Source organism: Tenebrio molitor, chromosome 9 (assembly GCF_963966145.1).
Source record: "Tenebrio molitor chromosome 9, icTenMoli1.1, whole genome shotgun sequence".
Taxonomy (NCBI): domain Eukaryota; kingdom Metazoa; phylum Arthropoda; class Insecta; order Coleoptera; family Tenebrionidae; genus Tenebrio; species Tenebrio molitor.
Window position 1 is genome coordinate 12,951,698 of NC_091054.1, and position 19,626 is coordinate 12,971,323.

Here is a 19,626-nt window from a genome sequence, read left to right on the forward strand (position 1 = left end):
AGCCACATTTCCCAAACTGAAATACAAAATACATGCTGACTAACAAAGATATAAAAAATTTAAATTATTACAGCTGACGTCTATTAAAAATTCTACCCAGAACAATTCCTGATAATTATTAAAACACTGCTACCCAATTCCGGCAAGTGATAATTTAATATTAAATGTCATATTCCTAGAACTGACAATTTTGGCAATTCTTGTTGGTAAACAAGATGTAAAAACCAGAGACATCTCGGAAAAACTGGCAATTTGTCCCCAAAAACAACGAACCCACTCGATAACTTTCTCTGCGACGTTATCGTCGCCAGAATTATGAATTATAGACAATAAACAGTTATCAAGTCGCTGATTGCGAATATTCCGCTGAATAATTATGACAAGAGGAAGTTCATCGGAGTTATGTTAATGATAAGCGAGAACTACATGTTCTCTTTTCAACATTTAACAGAAAGTCGCCGTTGTCGTCATAAATATGCGTTTCCTGTGTTCGTTTTTGCGTTTGTGGTTACATCAAATCACTGATGAAACAGATACATTTCACCGTATAATTAACAGGTGTCGATAAAAATAACTATCTGTTATGTGGAAACGTAAATACCATAATCGCGACCATCTTCACTGCGAATTGTAATTACAGGGCGTTAAATAATGCTTCAGTTCAGTTGATTCGCGATGAAGAAACTATAGTGTCTGGTAATAAATTTATTAATTTATTTTACATTGTGATATAGGTGTCTAATATATGAGTGATTTAAATGAGTATAAACTAGTAACAAACTATAAACTAGTACGTTTATTATTCTAAACTGAAACACGTTTTTGTACAAAAATTATCGTAACTTTGGCTGAATTTGACTCTCCTAAAATTATAATTTTAAAAATTTCACTATAGTACAATTTCCGTTATTAAAAAAAAATCATAAGTAACAAAAAACATGATGGAATTGTCCTAGATTATGTACAAACAACAATGGGAAATCACACAAAATTTACCACTCTATTTACAAGACGAACAACTTACAACTATTTGATATCTTAGATTTGAGTAGTGTTGAAAAAAAATTGCGAATTACGTGCTACAATTGCTTAAGTCAGTGCAATAAGAAAGTGTTCTCAAAAATTGACAAAATTCGTGTAGGAACTTTAAAAAGTTAATGTTTTTGACTCCAAGTCTTCGTATTTACAATAAATAACACTAACCTACTCTAAATTACGTTGATTAGCACAGGTATTCAGTTCTAGTCGCACTAAGTGGAAATTTTTAAAGTCTGGTCGTTATTGTTCAGCACTTCGTCTTCGATTTTGTTCGAGGGGAACTCCTCCAGCGGCGCCTCCTCGGAGTAGGTCTCCGAGTCGTCGTCGTCCTTGCCGACGACGTCGATGACGTTGTGCGAGGGGGGCGTGTAGATCCTGGTCTGGTTGTACGGGTCCCCCGAGTACGTCACCTTGCCCATGAACGACCGGATCTCGTCGAAGCACGCGTCCTCGCGCTCGTTCTCGTTGCTGGAGCCGGGGGAGTCGGCGACGGCCACGCCGCCGCTGCCGTCGTCGGCCTCGTGCTTCTTCAGGTGTCTGTCCAGGTTGGTCTGCTGGCCGAAGCAGCGCTCGCACAGCGGACACTTGAAGGGTTTCTCTTTGTTGTGGATGTTCCGGACGTGCCTCTGCAGGTTGCTCGAGATGCTGAAGGAGCGCTCGCAGTAGCGACACTTGTAGGGCTGCTCCCCGGTGTGCGTCCGCAAGTGTCTGGTCAGGTTGGCCGAGCGCGGGAACACCTTCCCGCAGAACTTGCAGGCGTACCTGTCCTTCATCTTCCCTTGGGCTTGCTGCTGGATCATGTCGTGGAAGGGTTTACCCCCGCCGAGCTGCAAGCCCGGCCTCAGCAAGTCGATGCGATGGGGTTGGAGCGAATTCAAAAACGGAAACCTGGGCGGTCCGAAGGGTGGCAGCAGTCTGTCGTTGTTTTGGGGTTGGAAGTTGGAGAAATTCGGTCGGTACATTTCGAGTAACATGGGGTGGATGGGTCTGGGGTACGCCATCGGCGGCGTCGACATCACTTCCTTCTTCTCTTCCTCCAAATCCACAACTTCGATCTTCTCTTCTTTCTTCGGTATCAAGTCTCGAATCTCGTGCTTGATGAACGGCTTCTCGTGCGGAACAATCCTCGACTTCTTCCACCCCACACTCAAATCCAAAGGCTGTTCTCCCTCTTCGCTGCTGACAGATTGCGGCGTCTTGGTCTCGCTACTCCTCGACAAGTCTTTCGGAAAGTCCTCTTCGTTAGCTTGCTGCTGCACGCTGAGTTGGTCCCTGGGATTGGGGAGGATGTGGTTAGGTCTGGCCGGCGAAGGGGTCAGATTCGCCTCTTCTGCAGTCGGGGGACTGATTTTCGCCGAAATCGATGGAACTCGAGGCGGTGTGAAGCGCTCCTTAACTGGCGAGAATCTCTCGGGGCTCATCGTCCTCAGCTTCTTCGGCGGTGAACCTTCTTCTTCAGTCTTGAGCTTGGGCAAAGGATTGAACAGGAGAGGATTGATGAAAGGAGGAGGAGGTCCCGAGGGATGGAAAATCTGTGGGTAAGGAGAGAAATGCGTCGGGAAGAACGGGAGGGGACAGGCTGGAGGTCTGTACATCGAAAAAGGGTTGTTGCTACCCATGGGCAGTTGCTGTTGGGAGGATAGAGATGGGGTCGGGGTTGTGGAATCACAAAAGCGTTTATGTTTGGATAGAGATGTGACCGTTGAGAAGGATTGACCGCACTTGACGCATTTGATCTGCATGCGACAGTCGGCGTGCATTCGTTTGTGACGACACAGATTCGAGAATTGGGTGTAGGCCTGAAAAATACAATAAAATTAATATTAATAAATCATTTAAAATTATTCTAAAAATCGTAGCAAATTGGTTTAATATACAAGATTCTTTTGAGGACGTGAAAATTTAATTTCTATTCTTTCATTTACGAATAATTGGAATTTTCTCAGGCCATTAGTATCTTTCAAATTTATATATGGATAGTGGTTGTTAATATTGACAAGAAAATATTTATTTTTGTTTAAAGTATAAAGTTGGAAAAATTAGGTATGTCGTGGTTGCATTGTACGGAATTGCTAAATTGCACTAAATTATTCAGAATAATAGAGAATCTATTACTAATATCGACAGCATAAGCGAACGTATTCAAACTATCGGTAATGAAAATCTCGTTATTGTGTATATTTAAATCACTGCACATTTCAAAAATAATTCATAATCAGTGAGTGTTACCAACGTTGGAATGTACAAAGAAATATAATTTATCACAATTTCAGTTGATTAATCCAACATTAACAAGATCTAGAACTGGCACATTACAAATTGTGAAAACTCGGACTTAATGCAACAAAGCGAACAATTTTACTTTGGAAAGATGTAGAATTTTATTTTTTCCCCATGCCGGTACCTGTTAATTTCGGAATTACATAATGTATTTTCCTTAACAAAATCTTCTTTCTTGATCGACTGTAATACACAAAACTACTTTTGTGTCCTGTTTATACTGGCTGTCCCAGAATGAACCAGCATAATTTTAACCACGAGGTACTGGCTTCACGTAAAACTCGGAAAAATATGAAAAAAATACAATGTCAAAAAATAAAATGGCATTTAATTTTTGAGGTACATTTTTTTTACTTGCTTTAAGTCTTCTACGTTGTCCTACAACCTTCTAGGTAAAATTTCGGCACATTTTAAAAATACACGCTTGTATATCATATTTTATAAAATGTACACCAATGCGGTTTCCTGTTTTAAAGCATATTTCCTAGAACTTACTCCGCATTGGTGTACATTTTTATAAAATATGTGCCAAAATTTTACCTACGAGGGACAACGCAGAAGACTAAAAGCAATTAAAAAAATTGTACCTCAAAAATTAAATGTCATTTTATTTTTGTACAGAATTTTTTAAATATTTTTCCGAGTTCTACATGAAGCCAGTAACTCGTGGTTAAAATTATGCTGGTTCATTCTGGGACAGCCTGTATAGGATGTCTCCCAAAAAAAACCCGATTTAAGTAAACAAAAATAAAGAGGTTCTCTTTTGATTTTTTTCAACATCAACTTTAATGTCAAACAACATTTATTTAAAAAAAAAATCTGCACATCCCATTGAGGCATTTTTTTTTCTTTTTATGACGATATCAAATTTTTATTTTTCTGAAAACAAGGGCCAACTTGACACAATTAAAATGTTGCTTCAGTTCTGCCAACTTGTATCATCGTCAGTTACTTTATCGAATTAGGAATGTTTAATGTTTAACCAAAATAAGTCAACAGGTGGTGGATCTTTGATGTGTGAACAGGCTATACGTTTGGCCTGACATAACCATCTGAAGTTCATGGCAAACCTGTCATGTCTTTCTTCTTCTTCAATACCTCTTCAAGAAGCATTTTGCGTTTAACAGCAGTGAAGACAAAACACACCTCTTGTTCGATACCACCTCGAATTGCAACTTCCTGAATTGTTTTAAAATGTAACTGTTAGCATACACCAACGCTCTGGGTCCTATAAATATTTCCGATTATTCTGACATCCTGTTGGTTTGGATTAGAATGATTTTAGAAAACTAATCAATATTATGACATCATATTTTATCCAAATCTCTCTTCACAATCAGCAAAACTTAAATATACGTTCTTATCGGCATCAGTGTTGTACAAATACACATGTAATAACAAACAAAACCATCTATATTCTCAGACCCTCCTTAAATTCAAGTATTGACTCGAGATCTTCATTACTCTCTATCTACTACAGTGCATTTTTTAAGAATATTGTCAAAGCGAAGCTGATCAAACTTGTGGTTCCATAATCTTTGCAGAGTTGATGAAACGTTTTTTATTTAAAATAAAACATTGAATCTTTAATTTAACGATCGTGTTTCTGACTCTGCATACTGCATCAAAAAAATTCTCCAAACTTACAAAATTTGATGCTGTTTTATTGTAAATTTTACTGTTACTTATTTTCAATTTAAAGGCAAATGACGTCTGATGTAGACTTAATTTGGATATTATTTTTTAGTTTTTCTACTGTCACATTGGTTCGTTATGACCCATTTAATCACCTCTTGTATTCCCTTGCACAAGCTATATTTCATCCATCTTGTACTTATCAAACCTTCAAACTATTTTAATTATTTTTTTTTCTGTGCATTTGTCAGATTTTCTATAATACTTCTTTGTCTTTACATTTTTTTTCGATGACGTCCTTATTTTTATATATTTTACTTATTCTTCTTTTTTACTGCTTAAATTCTATTGTATTCCCTTGCACAAGCTATATTTCATCCATCTTATCAAACCATCAAACGATTTTAATTTTTTCCATTCTGCGCATTTGTCAGATATTCTATACTTCTTTGTCTTTAATTTTTTTTTTAATGACGTCCTTATTCTATAATTAATCAACTTAAGTACATAACATTTTTGGTTTACAATACAAAAATTTCCGATAATAATGCGGAATCTGAAAAAATGCCCCGAATGCTTGCAGCGTTTCCACGTTGAATGGCAAGGGAAATCCTCTCAAAAAGGAATTTCTTTGATTTTGAATCGCCTGATTCCGCAATAAGTCGGTTTCCGATGACACTAATGAAATCGATGGCTTCTTTGCACCAAGGGCCTAAGGTTTCAAAGGCTAAACCTTTATATATTTTACTTATTCTTCACGTTTTCTTTTTTACTGCTGAAATTCTAATTTCTTCCATGTGGTTTTTCTTTTAACTTTTTTGATAGATAATAACTCTAAGTAGTCCACTTTATTTCTTACAATAACTTTAAAATATTCATATCTGAGAAAACTTTTCAATATTATTTCCCTTAAGACCTGCGAATTTGTTCCAAAGATATTAAAATGCAGTCAGTCCATCTTTGACGTTTTTTGATGTTCACTTGCTTTAAAAAATCCATTGTGGCGATTACTTCGTCACTTTTGACTCACTTTGAATTAAAAAAAAAATCAAGTCTTGTAGTAGAGATATTTTCATATTTGATGGCGGAAACAAAAGACCGAGAAATGTCACAAATTTATATTGTCAGTGTCAAATTTCTCAAAGACGTTCGTGATTTCGACAGAAATGCAGCAAATTGGCAATAAGAAAGTTATTCATCGTCGAACTAGAGACATAATTTGTAATACGTTTGATTATATGAGAATAACTTTTCCTTTTGAACCACTGACAAAAATTGGTTTCCTGAGAATTTATTTTTTCAATCTATTTAGCGAAAATTTAAATTTACCGAGACATTCCTTTTTACGGCGTTTATGAGAAATTTGACACTGACAATACAATTTTGTGACATTTCTCAGTCTTTTGTTTCCGCCACTAAATATGAAAATACCTCTAGTACATTTTGAAAATTGGGTGGATGTAATACTGGATCAAAAGATTTTCAAAATATTTCCCTCTGATAGTCTTCTGACCCTCTGGAACGTAATCAATCAAAAACTGACGCCTGTGTCTTCTTTGGAAGAGGAGATTTGGCACGTAGATCCAGATTTTATCAAAACTGTACCATCCTCAGTCTTTTGCAAGATGCCGTGCACCCATTATAGTGACATCTGTACCAATTCTGGAGTTTGGTCATATTCTGACCATTCTGACCACTAAGCTTGAAGAAAACTGTTCACTTTTTGAAATGTTGGGCGAAGAAAAAACAGACACAATCATTCAAATAAGCTTTGATTTCCTCTTCAAGAAATATTTGGTTACGCCAGGATGCTCAATAATGTTCTTCTTTAGAAATTGCTTCGGCACCCTCTCTTCAACTGGCTACTATCAATTTTCAAAATGTTCTTATATGCCTATCAGATATCTAACCTTACATCGCATGAGAAACCAGAAATCTGTGCTTTCGGGCTCACAATGGTCGTGCAGACATTTTTCCAGAAGTATATTGGAAAATGATTTCAAAGAAAAAAAATCTATAAAAGTTTATGACTGTTATGACATAGTTTATGTTGATTTTCAATAAAAATACCAGTGTAGTTTTTAATTTTTGATATTTCAAATCATTTGAATCAAATAATTCATTGAATTTGAAATGATTGTAACAATTGAGAAAAAATATACTTATGACGGTACAATGCTTTTCACAACACAACGTACAGCGCGAATGATACATTGCTTGTTAAAGCGCTTGTGCCATTTTATCATTCAGCTGTCGCGAGCGTTTCTTTTCGGAATTTGACAATCCTCACCTTGAAGCACACCTCACACTGGAAAGGCTTCACGCTCGAGTGTATATGCGTGTGCTGCTTAAGCCCCGACGACGTGGCGAACGTCTTTCCGCATTCTGGACACGCATGGGATCGCGCGCCCACGTGATGGGTCCTTATGTGCCTCTGGAGATTACTGGGGTCGGTGAAGATCTGGAATCCGACAATCAGACCGCGCTCCACTCTAACGACAGCCTCACCTTTGGGCAGTTCTCGCAATGGTACTTCCTGTGCTCGCCGTGGATCACCGCCCGGTGCTTTATGAGGCAAGGGCGATGCGAGTAGGCCTTGGGGCAAAGGTCGCACCGGTACTCATCCCTGCGGTAGTTGTGCTTGACGATGAGATGGTCGTCTAATCTGGAAAACGGATTGATGGATGAAGTGACACGTCAAATGGCCCACTCGAATTTGAACGAGTGACGGGTTTTTTCTCTTTGATTGCCGGCGATGTCACTGCTGCGATTATGGGGAGGAGACACGCGAGGAGGCGGCGGTAATGGATCATCAATAACACTCCGAAATGTCAATTAATGAATTATTGAAGGGCAACACCGCGTGGTGTCATTCCCATTATTATGGAAGTCGGGATAATTGCTTGGTTTATGAATTTCGCCGATATTTCCGGCGCAACGAATACAAGCAAAATCCAGGCACACTTTTACATACTTATTATTCCATTTGTAATCGCAAAAAAATATTTCTTCAAAAACAGGAACCAAATTATCAAGCGTCTTTATTTTTATTGCAATTTGTAAATTGCTTGAATACTTTTCATTTCCCCAGAAGTCTCAAATTTGTTAGGGGTCTTGGATTTTCTCATGGGTTATGAGTCATATCTGCGCAAACGACTAATACTGTCTCAAGTAGGACCTACAAACCGAGCGCAAAATATCGTCATTCGTAGTCGCCGTTTTCATTTACAGATTTTTCACTAGTTTATCGCTCCGCCTTCGCGCAGATATTTCCAAGGTCACAGCCCATGAGAGAATCCAACACATATCTCTACATATACCAAAACAAGGAGAAAAGGAAGCAGACACTCTAGTGGCAACAGAGACATGTCTTACTTTCTGATTTTTTTTTAGAATATATGATGACAAACAACACATGCTTTTTCTCACTTTGCACTTTAATTTCCTCTATTGCTTTAGGATCTAAGCATACATCAGTGTCCTAGTTTCAATGAATATTTCCGATTTTCCTAACATCCTGTTGATTTAGGTTGTACTGATTTAGAATTCTAATAAGTGTATGATATCTTTCTTTATCAAAAACTCTTTTATAATCAGCATAACCTAAACATACGTTGTTATCAACATCCCGGTAACGTTGTACAAATAAGTAATAAAATATGTAAGAGCAAACAAATCTCCTGTGTTCTAAACATTATTTTTATAAATCTGAAGTGAGTATTGATTTCTTTGATATTTTTTAGCTTTTTAATTTTTTGAAAACTGTATAACTCAAAACTAAAAATTGTTACCATTGGAAGAATTTACTAAAGCTTTGACCTGTAGATTAGGAACTACTAGATGTTTCTTCAGTAGTAATCAAGACCTTGAAGACATAGTTTTTTGTCAAAACCCCTCCGCGTTCCCACTATATGCGAAGACTTACATTTTTTGGAAAACTCTTTTTGATTTCTTGCCTCGGTGAAGGGGTGCTCTGATCTGTGGATCAGGCCCATCGGTCTTCATTTAGTTTGGTAAATGGCCCATCGACCAGCGAAAAAATGAAGTGGGCATCAAGCAAACAAATATTTACCCTTAGGCCGATATAATTTACTGGGAGGACATTAAAACCATATAAAGAGATAATGAACAGGGGAACATTACTATGGCAGACTTATAAATAATAAATTGGACACGGAGTGGAGCATCACGTCACGTTTCCAATGTTGCCACAAACATACATTCCGGCCGATAAACAGCCACGATAACAGAGTAATTACTAATTAAGAGCTCCATGAACTGGGCCGATTAGCTGAATTATTAATCGAACAGGTAGACGTAATCCTCGCGGGCTATTTTAAACCCCATATTTACTCACTTATCTACGTCGTTGAACGGCTGGTCACACACGCAACAGCGCGTTTCGGACTCGTCCTCTTCGTCGTCTTCACGCTCGTCCACAGTGCCGCTATGCTGCGATGCTGTAACAAACTCACAGTCAAAATCCGCCAAAAATCTCCCCGAGAAGACTCCGTTTTCGAATTGTCCGCGCCAAATCGAGTCGCGAGCGCCACCCCCGATTTACAATCCACAGGTACCTCAAGACACACTAAACAACAAATATCAAGTCACCGTGGCATATTGCACCTCCACCTGCCACCCCATTGGCGGGTCATAGTTGAATGTTGGCGTCTCTTTTCAACCCCGTCGAAGATACGGCGATTGTAATGGTATAATTGGGGATTGGTGGGAGGTTTCCGGTGAGAGGGGGCAACGTCGGGGGTAATTTCGTTTTAACCCTCGCACGTGATTCCGATTGATAAGTGATTTTATTATCAACGGTTTTAGTCGCGACGTGCTCATTATGCGGAACGGGGAGTTTTTACGGTGGAGCGGCGGGGTGGGGGCAGATTGACCCCCTGGAATCAGCAAAAGTTATAACAAAATTTACGATTTGACCATTTTTCATTTTTTTAAACCTAGTTACTGAACATAGGAAAGTAGTAGATTATATCATTAAGAGTAGAAGTGAGTCTTTTTGTGGTAAGCTCAGAGATTGAAGACCGAGGCGAAGTTGAGTACCTAACGTTTCAATGAGAAGTTTTTTTAAAACCAATTTAACCAATAGAATACCATCCTAAGGGCAAAAAAATATTCACATTTTGTTGAATGAAGTGGTGATTTATTTTAAATTATCAAAATTGCATGAATTTTGATTTTCCTTAAAAGTTCTTGTAACTCTTGGTTTTCAATAATTTGTATATTTTTGGATTATTGCAAAAAGTTTTGAACATCACAAATATCTTGTAGCAACTTGCTCAATTCAAAAATTTTGTTTTTTTACGAGTCTAAAGCTGTAACTTGAATAATACAAAAGATTTCACTTCTGAGGGAACCAAAATGCCAAAAACCACAGATTTAGTCGAAATATTAGGATTTGTATTTTTTGGAATGACAGATAAATGAGAGAACCTTTCCAAAGGTTGGAGAATCTTCCTGAGTAAGGGGATTCCCACCCTCGGTGGTGTCCTTACGGGTTGATTAAATTATCGCCTTGCAGGGCGCCTTCCTCCCAACAGGTGTCCCCGGTTCCAGCCCTTGAGTACGTTACGGTTGCGTTCTGGTTCGGAGGCGGCACAGGTGCTCCTCGCCGCCGTCCCATACGGCACACAATTCAAATTAAAACCGAATTACAGTCGCAGTGTGGGAATTGTGTTCGAAATTTCCAACAGCCGTTAAAACTGCACCACCGACCAGAGGTGTGAAGCCGTTTACGTAACGCAATCAATCGTCGTAACACACACCATTAAGTCGTTACGGCACCGATGAGTGACTGCTCAATTTAATTGTAAGCACGGTCAAATGCAAATAAATCACAGAGTCATCGTTGTGGGTTCGATGCAAGCCCAGAAAAATTTCCTGAATAAATTCGACTAATTGGCGAAGGCTGGGGGACAATTGAGAGGTGATGGGTGGAAGATGGGTGAGGAGCGATTCATTTTTCATACCGGCCGACCTCAAAACTGTCACGTGTCGTCTTACAACTCACACACAATTTTTGAAAATCGCAAGAAAAAACACAAAACATGGCGGTTTACGTACTCAGGAACGTAGTGGTCTTCTGCATTGTGCGGCTGGCTACTTTGCCCAATTTTCATCACTACTTCAACCTTACTGATTAGATATGTGTTAGAAGCGATAGATGTGTATCTGACGCGATTAAGAAAAATCAACTTGGGTAAACAGAGACATGTTTCAAATTCAAAAACAGATTGGTCTTATCAAAATAATTACAGTATTAGTCTGCCACAGGTCTGTAAAAAAAATTTGCTACGATAATAATAACAACGACAGAGCATTAAATTGAAGGTGAGGGTCTGTAAGAATGTAAATACCATAATGTTATAGGCCACCTGTTAATGTTTAGCTTAATTTAATGTTTAATTTATTATATTATTTATTTTAATTTGTTGGCCACGCACGAGCATAACTCTTGCTTCCATATGTGTACACAGCTTCTTATTTATCATTTATGATATTACAATTTCTGTTGTAATTATTATTAATAAACATAAATAAATACCATTGGAATTATGGAAATCGATTATTGTGTTGATTTATACGGAACGTAGCGGCAAATCAAACGGTTAAAATACAGAGGGAAGTACTGCATTTCTTGAAGCAGTTTACACGATATTACTGTTAATCACATTTTACTGTCTTCAGATATGTGCCCATTATGCCATGAGAAGTGATCAAAAAGGTCAATATTTTTCACTGTTTTTTAATGATGACCAATTATATTTATTCACGTTATCAAATCAACTTGTAAAATAAGAAAACAACGCAGTGTACGATAAAATTTGGAACTGATAAATCAAGAAAAAAATTGCTTTCATTAATTATTAAAATAAAACATAATTTGGATCAGCGACGCCTTAAGAAACAGTTTCTTGAGGTCAAGGTGTTTAGTATCTATGTCAAACAAATTTTTATTTGGTAAATTATTATTATTTGATAACACCGCTGAAAATTTATCAAATGACAAATGTTGGACTAGTTGCGGTGCGTTATCAAAAAATTAGGTACTTCTGATGGAAAACACATTTTTAAATTTTGATCCTTGGTGTTTCGTTACTATTAAAAACTTTGTTCAATTAGACAATTAAAAAAAGATTATAAAAGTTGAGTGAATCTAAATTCAAAGGATCTGGAATAATTGTCCTGTTGTAATTTGTTCATAATCCCGCAGTATGTGTAAAGAACATCTCTGGGGTTTTTGATGACACCTTCTAGAAATTAAATAAATATAAGGGGGAAAAATGTAGGAAGACCTCTTGTTTTAGAATGAGAAACTGTTAACGCCTTAGGTGTAAATTAAAGAAAAAAATTTGGAAAATGAGATTAAAAAAAATGTAGTCAATATAACCAAAATTAAAATTTCAGGCACAAAGAAAGCAAAATATCCTATCGCAGTAGAAGGAAAAAATAAAGAGTAGCTGAGAAAAACAAACTTTTTGAAAATTCGCCAAATATACAGTGTGATTTTAAAGTTGTGCAGATATTTTAACCTGAAGTAGTACCTATTAAAAGAAGGCAAAATAACCCAACTTGCTTTGTACACATGTTAATGGTTTACAAAAGAATCAAAGGAATCTGTTCGTTTAGAAACCGCTGAAAAGAATCTTTGATAAAATTTGCAAAGTGATGATAAAATAGCTCCTGCAACTTATTCAGAAAAGGCTTAAACAACAAAGTAAAAAGACTGTCACTGTGAGTAAAAGTATAAAATGAAACATCAAAGAAGTTGCTCAAAATACCTGCCAGAATATCTGTTTTAACAAATTTCATGAGCGGCGTTTTGAACTCGCAGCCAAACTACAAACTGAGAAACTCGCAGTTGATTTGCAAAACGCCGAGTACTTATTTGTGGCTGATTTTCAATTTCGTGAAGAACTTCTTCTTCTGCAACTAAAATGCGATCTTCTCATTGGCGGTCAAGATCGCGCTTATTGATTTCGAAACGCCCGAAATCGCGAAGATGCTGCACAACGTTTACAAAGGTTCGTGCACTGGGAAGTATCTTTGAGGAAACTTTTCACTCTAGATTTGCCGTGCTAGCTCTGAATGTCCACGGACTTCGCCATTGATCAAAACCACATCGGTTTCCTCCAGGTTGGTGAAAGCCATTTGTGATTTAAATTGAGGTCCTTATCAAAGTGATTTAATTTTGAATTAAATGACAACAAAGAAATCTACTATGATTTTTTTGGACCCATTTTTTCATAAAATTCAGTGGTTCCCAAAGTTTTTTTGAAAAAATGTTAGCCCCTTTTCTCGAAACATGTCAACATTTCTATAAGGCATTATTGGCTCAATCGTTACCTATTGTAGAGTTCTACCACTGGTTAAAATATCTGCACAACTTTCAAAGTCACCCTGTATGTTTACATGAATTTTACTTAAAAAAATTTTCACTCGAGAGTATGTACATAATATTCATGACAAAATACAATTTTCAAAATGGCAACAAATAAAATGCTGAATAAATTTATTTCTCACAACTTTGTTGGATTTTTGGCAAAACATCTCTTCATCATCGCAGTTGCTATGATTGAAGCTTTCTGAAGTTTTGCTTCCCATAACCGCCCAGTATCTCTTCTTTTGTTAGTCAGATTGTATTTATAATATTTTAGTTGTGGTCTGTCATATTTACGTAGTAGAATATATTTTATCAGATTACCGTTTTTGCCTTGAATATTTATTTAGCCGTTCTTATCGGCCCAGGAAGACTGGTATGAACTACAATAGATTAAATCAGCAAATTCAAGAGCAATCAGTTTGTCAACTAAAAAAAGTTAAAAGCAATAAAAGGAAGTTCAAGAACAGGAAGCAATGAGTAAACAATCTGAGATTATTTGGGGACTCGAAGCTAATATTAAAGCAATCTGGATTAGCAATTTTAAAAGCTTCAAATGGCAGAATGGCAAAAGTAAAATTTTTCAACAACAATGTACATTTGATAGGTGACATTGTAAAAGCTAGAAAAACATGTTTTTTGTTCGAGACTGTCAGATTTTGAGAATTTTCTCCTGTGTGAACGGATTTTGATAATTGTCACAACTTCTCAAAACGAAACGTCAAGCTAATTTTAAAGATTTTAAGCGATTTGGAGCCTTTAAGGGGCTCGTCGAACAAAAAAACGTTGTATTCAACTCGTTCGTGTGTAAATTGGGCCTTTTTTGGCACTCGTGCCATTAAATAAACTACTATTAATTTAATAATGTATTTCACAAATATAAATGAATTAGATAAATTGATTGATTCGAAAAAGCTCTGTCTGTTAAAATTCATGATTTTATTGAACAGTAAAGCTCTGAATCTGTCTCTTTTTCATCATTTTATATCGACTAAGTTTTAAAACCATTTTAAATATTTTTCATCGCTGTCTTTAAATAGAATGGATAGGAGGTTACGAAGCATGTTTTTAAATTAATAGATTTGTATCTAAACTTATTTCATACAACAGAAAAGATGACACCGTAATCACGAGCCAACCGTATGAAAATGATAAGTTATCAATAAAAAGTAGGTGGCAACGTGAGATAAAAAAAATATTTCACCTCACCCCAATAAGTGTACATCTAAATACTAATTGTTATTATTAATCAAAGAGATGACTGTGATCATTTATGAAATCATTTTCCACCACATTTTATTTACTCATTTTTCCAACTTATGATACATTTATACATTTTACATGATTTTCTTTGTATGACCGTCCGCACAAAAAAACCATAATCACTAATCGGCGTGCATTTAGATGCAAAAAAATGGGGCAGCACGCCTCTTACATGTGTAACCCCGGCGAAGACCATTAGCGCCAAATAATAAATATGTCACAGAGGCGTACATAACAACCCCACGCCAACAATAGCCGAACATATCCCCGTAATAAATCCGATTAATCCCAGCTGCGCATTTTGCAAACATTTTAAACTGACATATCAACCCTTAAAAAACCCTCAACGGGCTGGGGTCCGCATCTCTCGACTTATTCCGAGTCATTTGAAATCGAGATGTTGACGTGATTAGCCACCGGGGGTCGGTTGAAGATTTCCATTTTCGATATTATAATTCGGCGGAAGCCGCATCAAAGATGGCGCGCTGATAGCACGCCGGTGCCATATGGCGTTGCTTTTGTTTTTAATGATGAATTAAAGGGGTTGTGGGGCAGATGTCAATTGGGGCTAAACAGTACACCTGACTTTTTAAACCGCCAGATTTGGCAGACCGACGAACGAATTTGTAAAAACGTGTGTCTCAGGGTGGGACGGTACAAGGGGGGGTGGGTCCACTCGACTGTAACAAAGATGTGTTCTTCGCTCATCACATCCGATCATTACGGTTTTGTGAGAAGTGTAGCACAAATTTGAACAAATCTAAAGTTTCAAAATTTTGGAAAAAAAGTCAAAAAAAATCTGATTTTAGTTTTCGTTGGGAAATTTGTAAAGATCGGTGATACAGTTGAGTGGCAAAGACTTGAGAAAGGAATCAAAGTGTGCGAGGAGAACCCTTTGTCCTTTACAAAGGGTGCCCCTTTGGCCGTTACCTCCGCATCTCCGGACGCAATCGCGTGTGTCTCATTAAAGCAAACGCGCCCGATACACGCGAACAGTTATTTTGATTTTTCAACGACAAACCGGAAGACGCTGACCATATCCGGCATGTGCCCCTCTTGACTCCATTTGACAGGATAATTGGCGCAAATCTGGGGTGCCCTAGACAGGACGCGACCGCTGACCGTTACCGAAATTGAAAAAAAAAATCGATTTTCTCAATCAATCTGCGACTTAAGTCTCTGGGGGAAGAAAACAATGGTCACGTGACGCGGTCCGTGTCAGCGCCTACCCGGATTACTGCGGCCATTGTGGCCCGAACCCTTTCCGATATAGTTGTCATATCGTACACGGGGCGTCAAACATTATTTATGGTAGCTACGTGTTTATTATGAGTAATGTGGTCGAGGACAGATGGGCCTAGTCATGGATCTTGCGTCATATAACACTGATAAAATGGGTTACGTCGCCTTTGGGTGATGGATGGGGGTGTTTTGCCGATCGGGACAATTATCTGGACCGCGATGGGTGTGGCGCTTCGCGCGAACTATAATTTCGGACCGCGGAGCGAGTCGGCTGTGCCGCGAATTACCTGTCTCTCTGTCGGATTTTTCGTCGGCGGAAGTGGAGTCTCCGAACATGTCCTGCAGGTTCAAGGGTTCTCTGGGCCCCAGCACCAGCTCGGTCCCGTGGGGGATGTCCACGCAAGTCTCGTACCATAGCTGAAACCGCCAAAGATGAAAAAGTGTGCGCGTTCATTTTTCAACGCCGACGCCTTCAACCTTTTGTGTTGATTTATCGGCTCAACATCACAGTCTGACGGAGAATTATTCAAACACAAGATGCTAAAGGTTACGGTTTTCGTTGTTCTTCCTCGTGGGTACGATTTTAGTAAATTTGCGAATTCTCGGTTTCACTCGTCTGCCCTGACACTGTTTTGCAGTAGTTTTTTCTTGGGCGCGGAAAAAATTTCAATTATAGCGTTTTGACCCAAGAGAAAACATGAAGGTGAACCGTGCTTTTTTAATCTAATTTAAATTTAATTATCGACGACCTAAGGCAACATTTATGCCAACTTTCGACCACAGAACGCTGTCAAACCACATGTTATTATTTCAATTACATAAAAGATTTTTTGCTACTCTTGCGGACAGCAATCAGGAAGAAAATCGACGAGAATCTGCATCAAATGCACTCTCCTACTTTTTTATTTATGGTAACTAGTCCATCGTCACCATTTAATTGTAAAACGAATTAACTTTCTTGGACTTTCATATTTTCTTCGATTTTTTGACAATTGGAAACCTTTTTGTTGGAGAATTCCACTCAGCGCCGCATTTATCACACGGAATATATGAATTGAAGATTAACTTCTTCCTTTTAAAGATACCGTGATTATGTGAGGGCTGGTTCAGTGTAAATAATACTTATTACATAGAGTTCCGATCATGACTATTATAATCTTTCGGTTAAAGCAACTATCGATTGAAAAAGAGGCTCCAGGCAAGGTTAAATGTTAAACGAATCAAATAATTATTGCTCACTGAAAACTTCCATCATAATGAGAGTTTGATGGCGCTAGATATAAATTACCGTGTTGCAAATAAATCAAGTGAAGAGAGCGCTGAAAAATCTGGAACCTTTCGAAATCGCTCCGAGCAAGGCTAAGTTGTGTGAGATAAGAAGAGATAAGATTAACACCCCAAGGATATCCCATTGTGCTCCTGATATTTATTGTGCGTAATTGAGGGGTTCCAGATCCAGGGCACGAAAAATTCAGTTTGTATTTCTTGCAAGTGGAAATTTCCAAGATTGGATGGAAATTTCCATTTTTGCGGTAGGGTCTCTCGGTGTTGTCTCTTGTTTTAGTTGAGGCGCACCAATCGATTCCCCAGTTTTAACAAAACACACTTCACGCATATCATGTCATCAAAATCTCATTTCACAGACATAAATTAATAATCACATTGTTAACCACGGCGAGTGAGCACGCGACAGCGGCCGCGAGTTTCATGAATTTTTCAGCCTTTCAGTCGATAATCGTTAGCACTTCAGGTGTGGAGTGAAAAAGTGTCGGCACTCACTTGCCCTCCTTGGAGATAATAGCGCATGTTGGCCGAGCTCTTGGTTTCGGCGCTGCGGATCAGCTTGAGCCAGTTGTGGTGCTCGGAGGAGCCGTCCAGCCATCCCCGGACCCCGTTGCCAGCCACGACCTGGAACACGTGATCCTGTTGAAGGAAGCGGATTCGATAATGGGACGCCTTTCATGTCTCTTTGCAGGATGTGCAATAAAGGGATTAAGGATCGGCCCATTAGGGTTGAGGGCGGCCGCTTCCGACAATTAGAGCCGCCGCACGCCCTTGCGGCGCCCTCGACGCGACCGGAGCTTAATTGCTGACACGCCAGCAGATTTTCGGACGGAGGCCCCGGAAGAAAGGATCAGGAGACGGTGATTGATGGCCACTGGCCCGGAAACGGGAACTCGGGGTTTGTACTCCAATTAAAAACAGATAATAAATGGCAAAATAAATAATTTATGGTCCACTTGATGGAGCTTATCGGGAGTTGAGGACCCACAGAAAGTACAGAAGTGGACGATAAATCTGGGAAAAGTCCGAATTAACAGGAAACAATAACGCACAATTACCTACACACTAAATTACAAATAATATGGTACAACGATTACTGAAGAGTAATAAAAAATTCCAATAGATAAATTATACCCTAGGAAACATACGTTTATATCAGAGAACAAATAAAAACAATTAATTACTTGAATAAAATTAGAATGCAACATAACATATGATTTTCAAGCCACTTTCACCCCCGTTTTCTTCAGCATTTGTAATAATGGAAAAATCCAAATTTATGCGGTCAAAACACATTAGTGTAGTAGTTATTCATGTATACTCGTATCTACCTTTAAATTATAGTAAAATGAGATAATTACAGTTACAATAATGATTACATTGGACAAGACACTTGGTGAAAAAAAAAAAGGTGAAAAATGCATTCAGGAAATGCAGCATTATCCTCAACAATTTTAATTTTTTTGTTCCTGTAAAATGGCAAATTACCAAATTAATCACAAAACTGACTGATTACATATCTTTATGTTTTTTTTAATAAAAATAAATACTAAAGCAAAATTAAATCAATCAGTCTTGTAACACTTTTGGTTCAGTCGAAATGAAATCTACTACATATTTCAAACTGAAAACACTAAACGTATTTGATTTGACCGTTTGCTTCAAAAAATTTAATATAATCAGAATCCTGCCAAATGAACATTTGCTGTGGAAAATTTCTAAAATTCGGATTTGGCACCAATCTACTGGACTAAAATAAATTTATTGAATAAGACATTTTCCTGTATGTAAATTAATTTTTTGAGCTTTAAATTTTTTTCAAAACAATGGCAAAATCTCCAAAATATTACTACTGAAAACTTCATATTATAAGAGAAGAAATTGTTCTGCTTCAACTATGTAACTGAAGAAAAAAATATTTCGTACACAATCCCTAATCATTTTAAAAATGTTGGGAAAATTTTAAGATTTTTTGGAAAATTTACTTTTTAACCTGTACTGCATTAGCCTTTCAGCTTTCTTACAAATGTATCTGTGCATTTTATGCTAAATTCAAAAATCTTGCAGACATATTTACAATACTAATTCACACTAAAGAAAACTGTCTTCAGATGAAAAGCTACGATCAATAATGATGAAAAATATTTTTTTGCATATCGTACTGAAAGTAGCACTTTTTACACGAAAAATCGTAGTGAAAGTAGTACTTTTTTGCATCATTTTATTCCATCTCATTGGAGATGATTGTCAAAGCATAGCTATTTTTTTTTTGTAATTTTTCATATATCCTTTTAGAGCAAATTTCTCAACTTACATCGATATACAAAAAAATAATGTGTACAACACGTTATGATTATGAAAGTCTTTTTTATTATTTGCAATTCTGCAATTCGTGAAAAAAAGTATGACTTTCATAACTAGTTGTACAAATAACTATTCTTAAAAAGTGTAGAGATATTTTCATATTTAGTGGCGGAAACAAAAGA

At 37.5% G+C, this 19,626-nt stretch overlaps 1 protein-coding gene across 1 annotated transcript in view; it reads right to left on the reverse strand.

Annotated features, from left to right (window-relative positions):
• Positions 1-690: 690 nt before the first annotated feature.
• The window catches only part of LOC138138315 (transcription factor hamlet-like), a 107,555-nt gene continuing 88,619 nt past the window's right edge, over positions 691-19,626 (reverse strand). The window contains 6 exon segments of the mRNA XM_069058153.1: positions 691-2,837; positions 7,244-7,440; positions 7,443-7,618; positions 9,311-9,413; positions 16,144-16,273; positions 17,636-17,764. Of these exon segments, the coding sequence (XP_068914254.1) occupies positions 1,251-2,837; positions 7,244-7,440; positions 7,443-7,618; positions 9,311-9,413; positions 16,144-16,273; positions 17,636-17,764 (2,322 nt within the window). The 3' untranslated portion in view covers positions 691-1,250.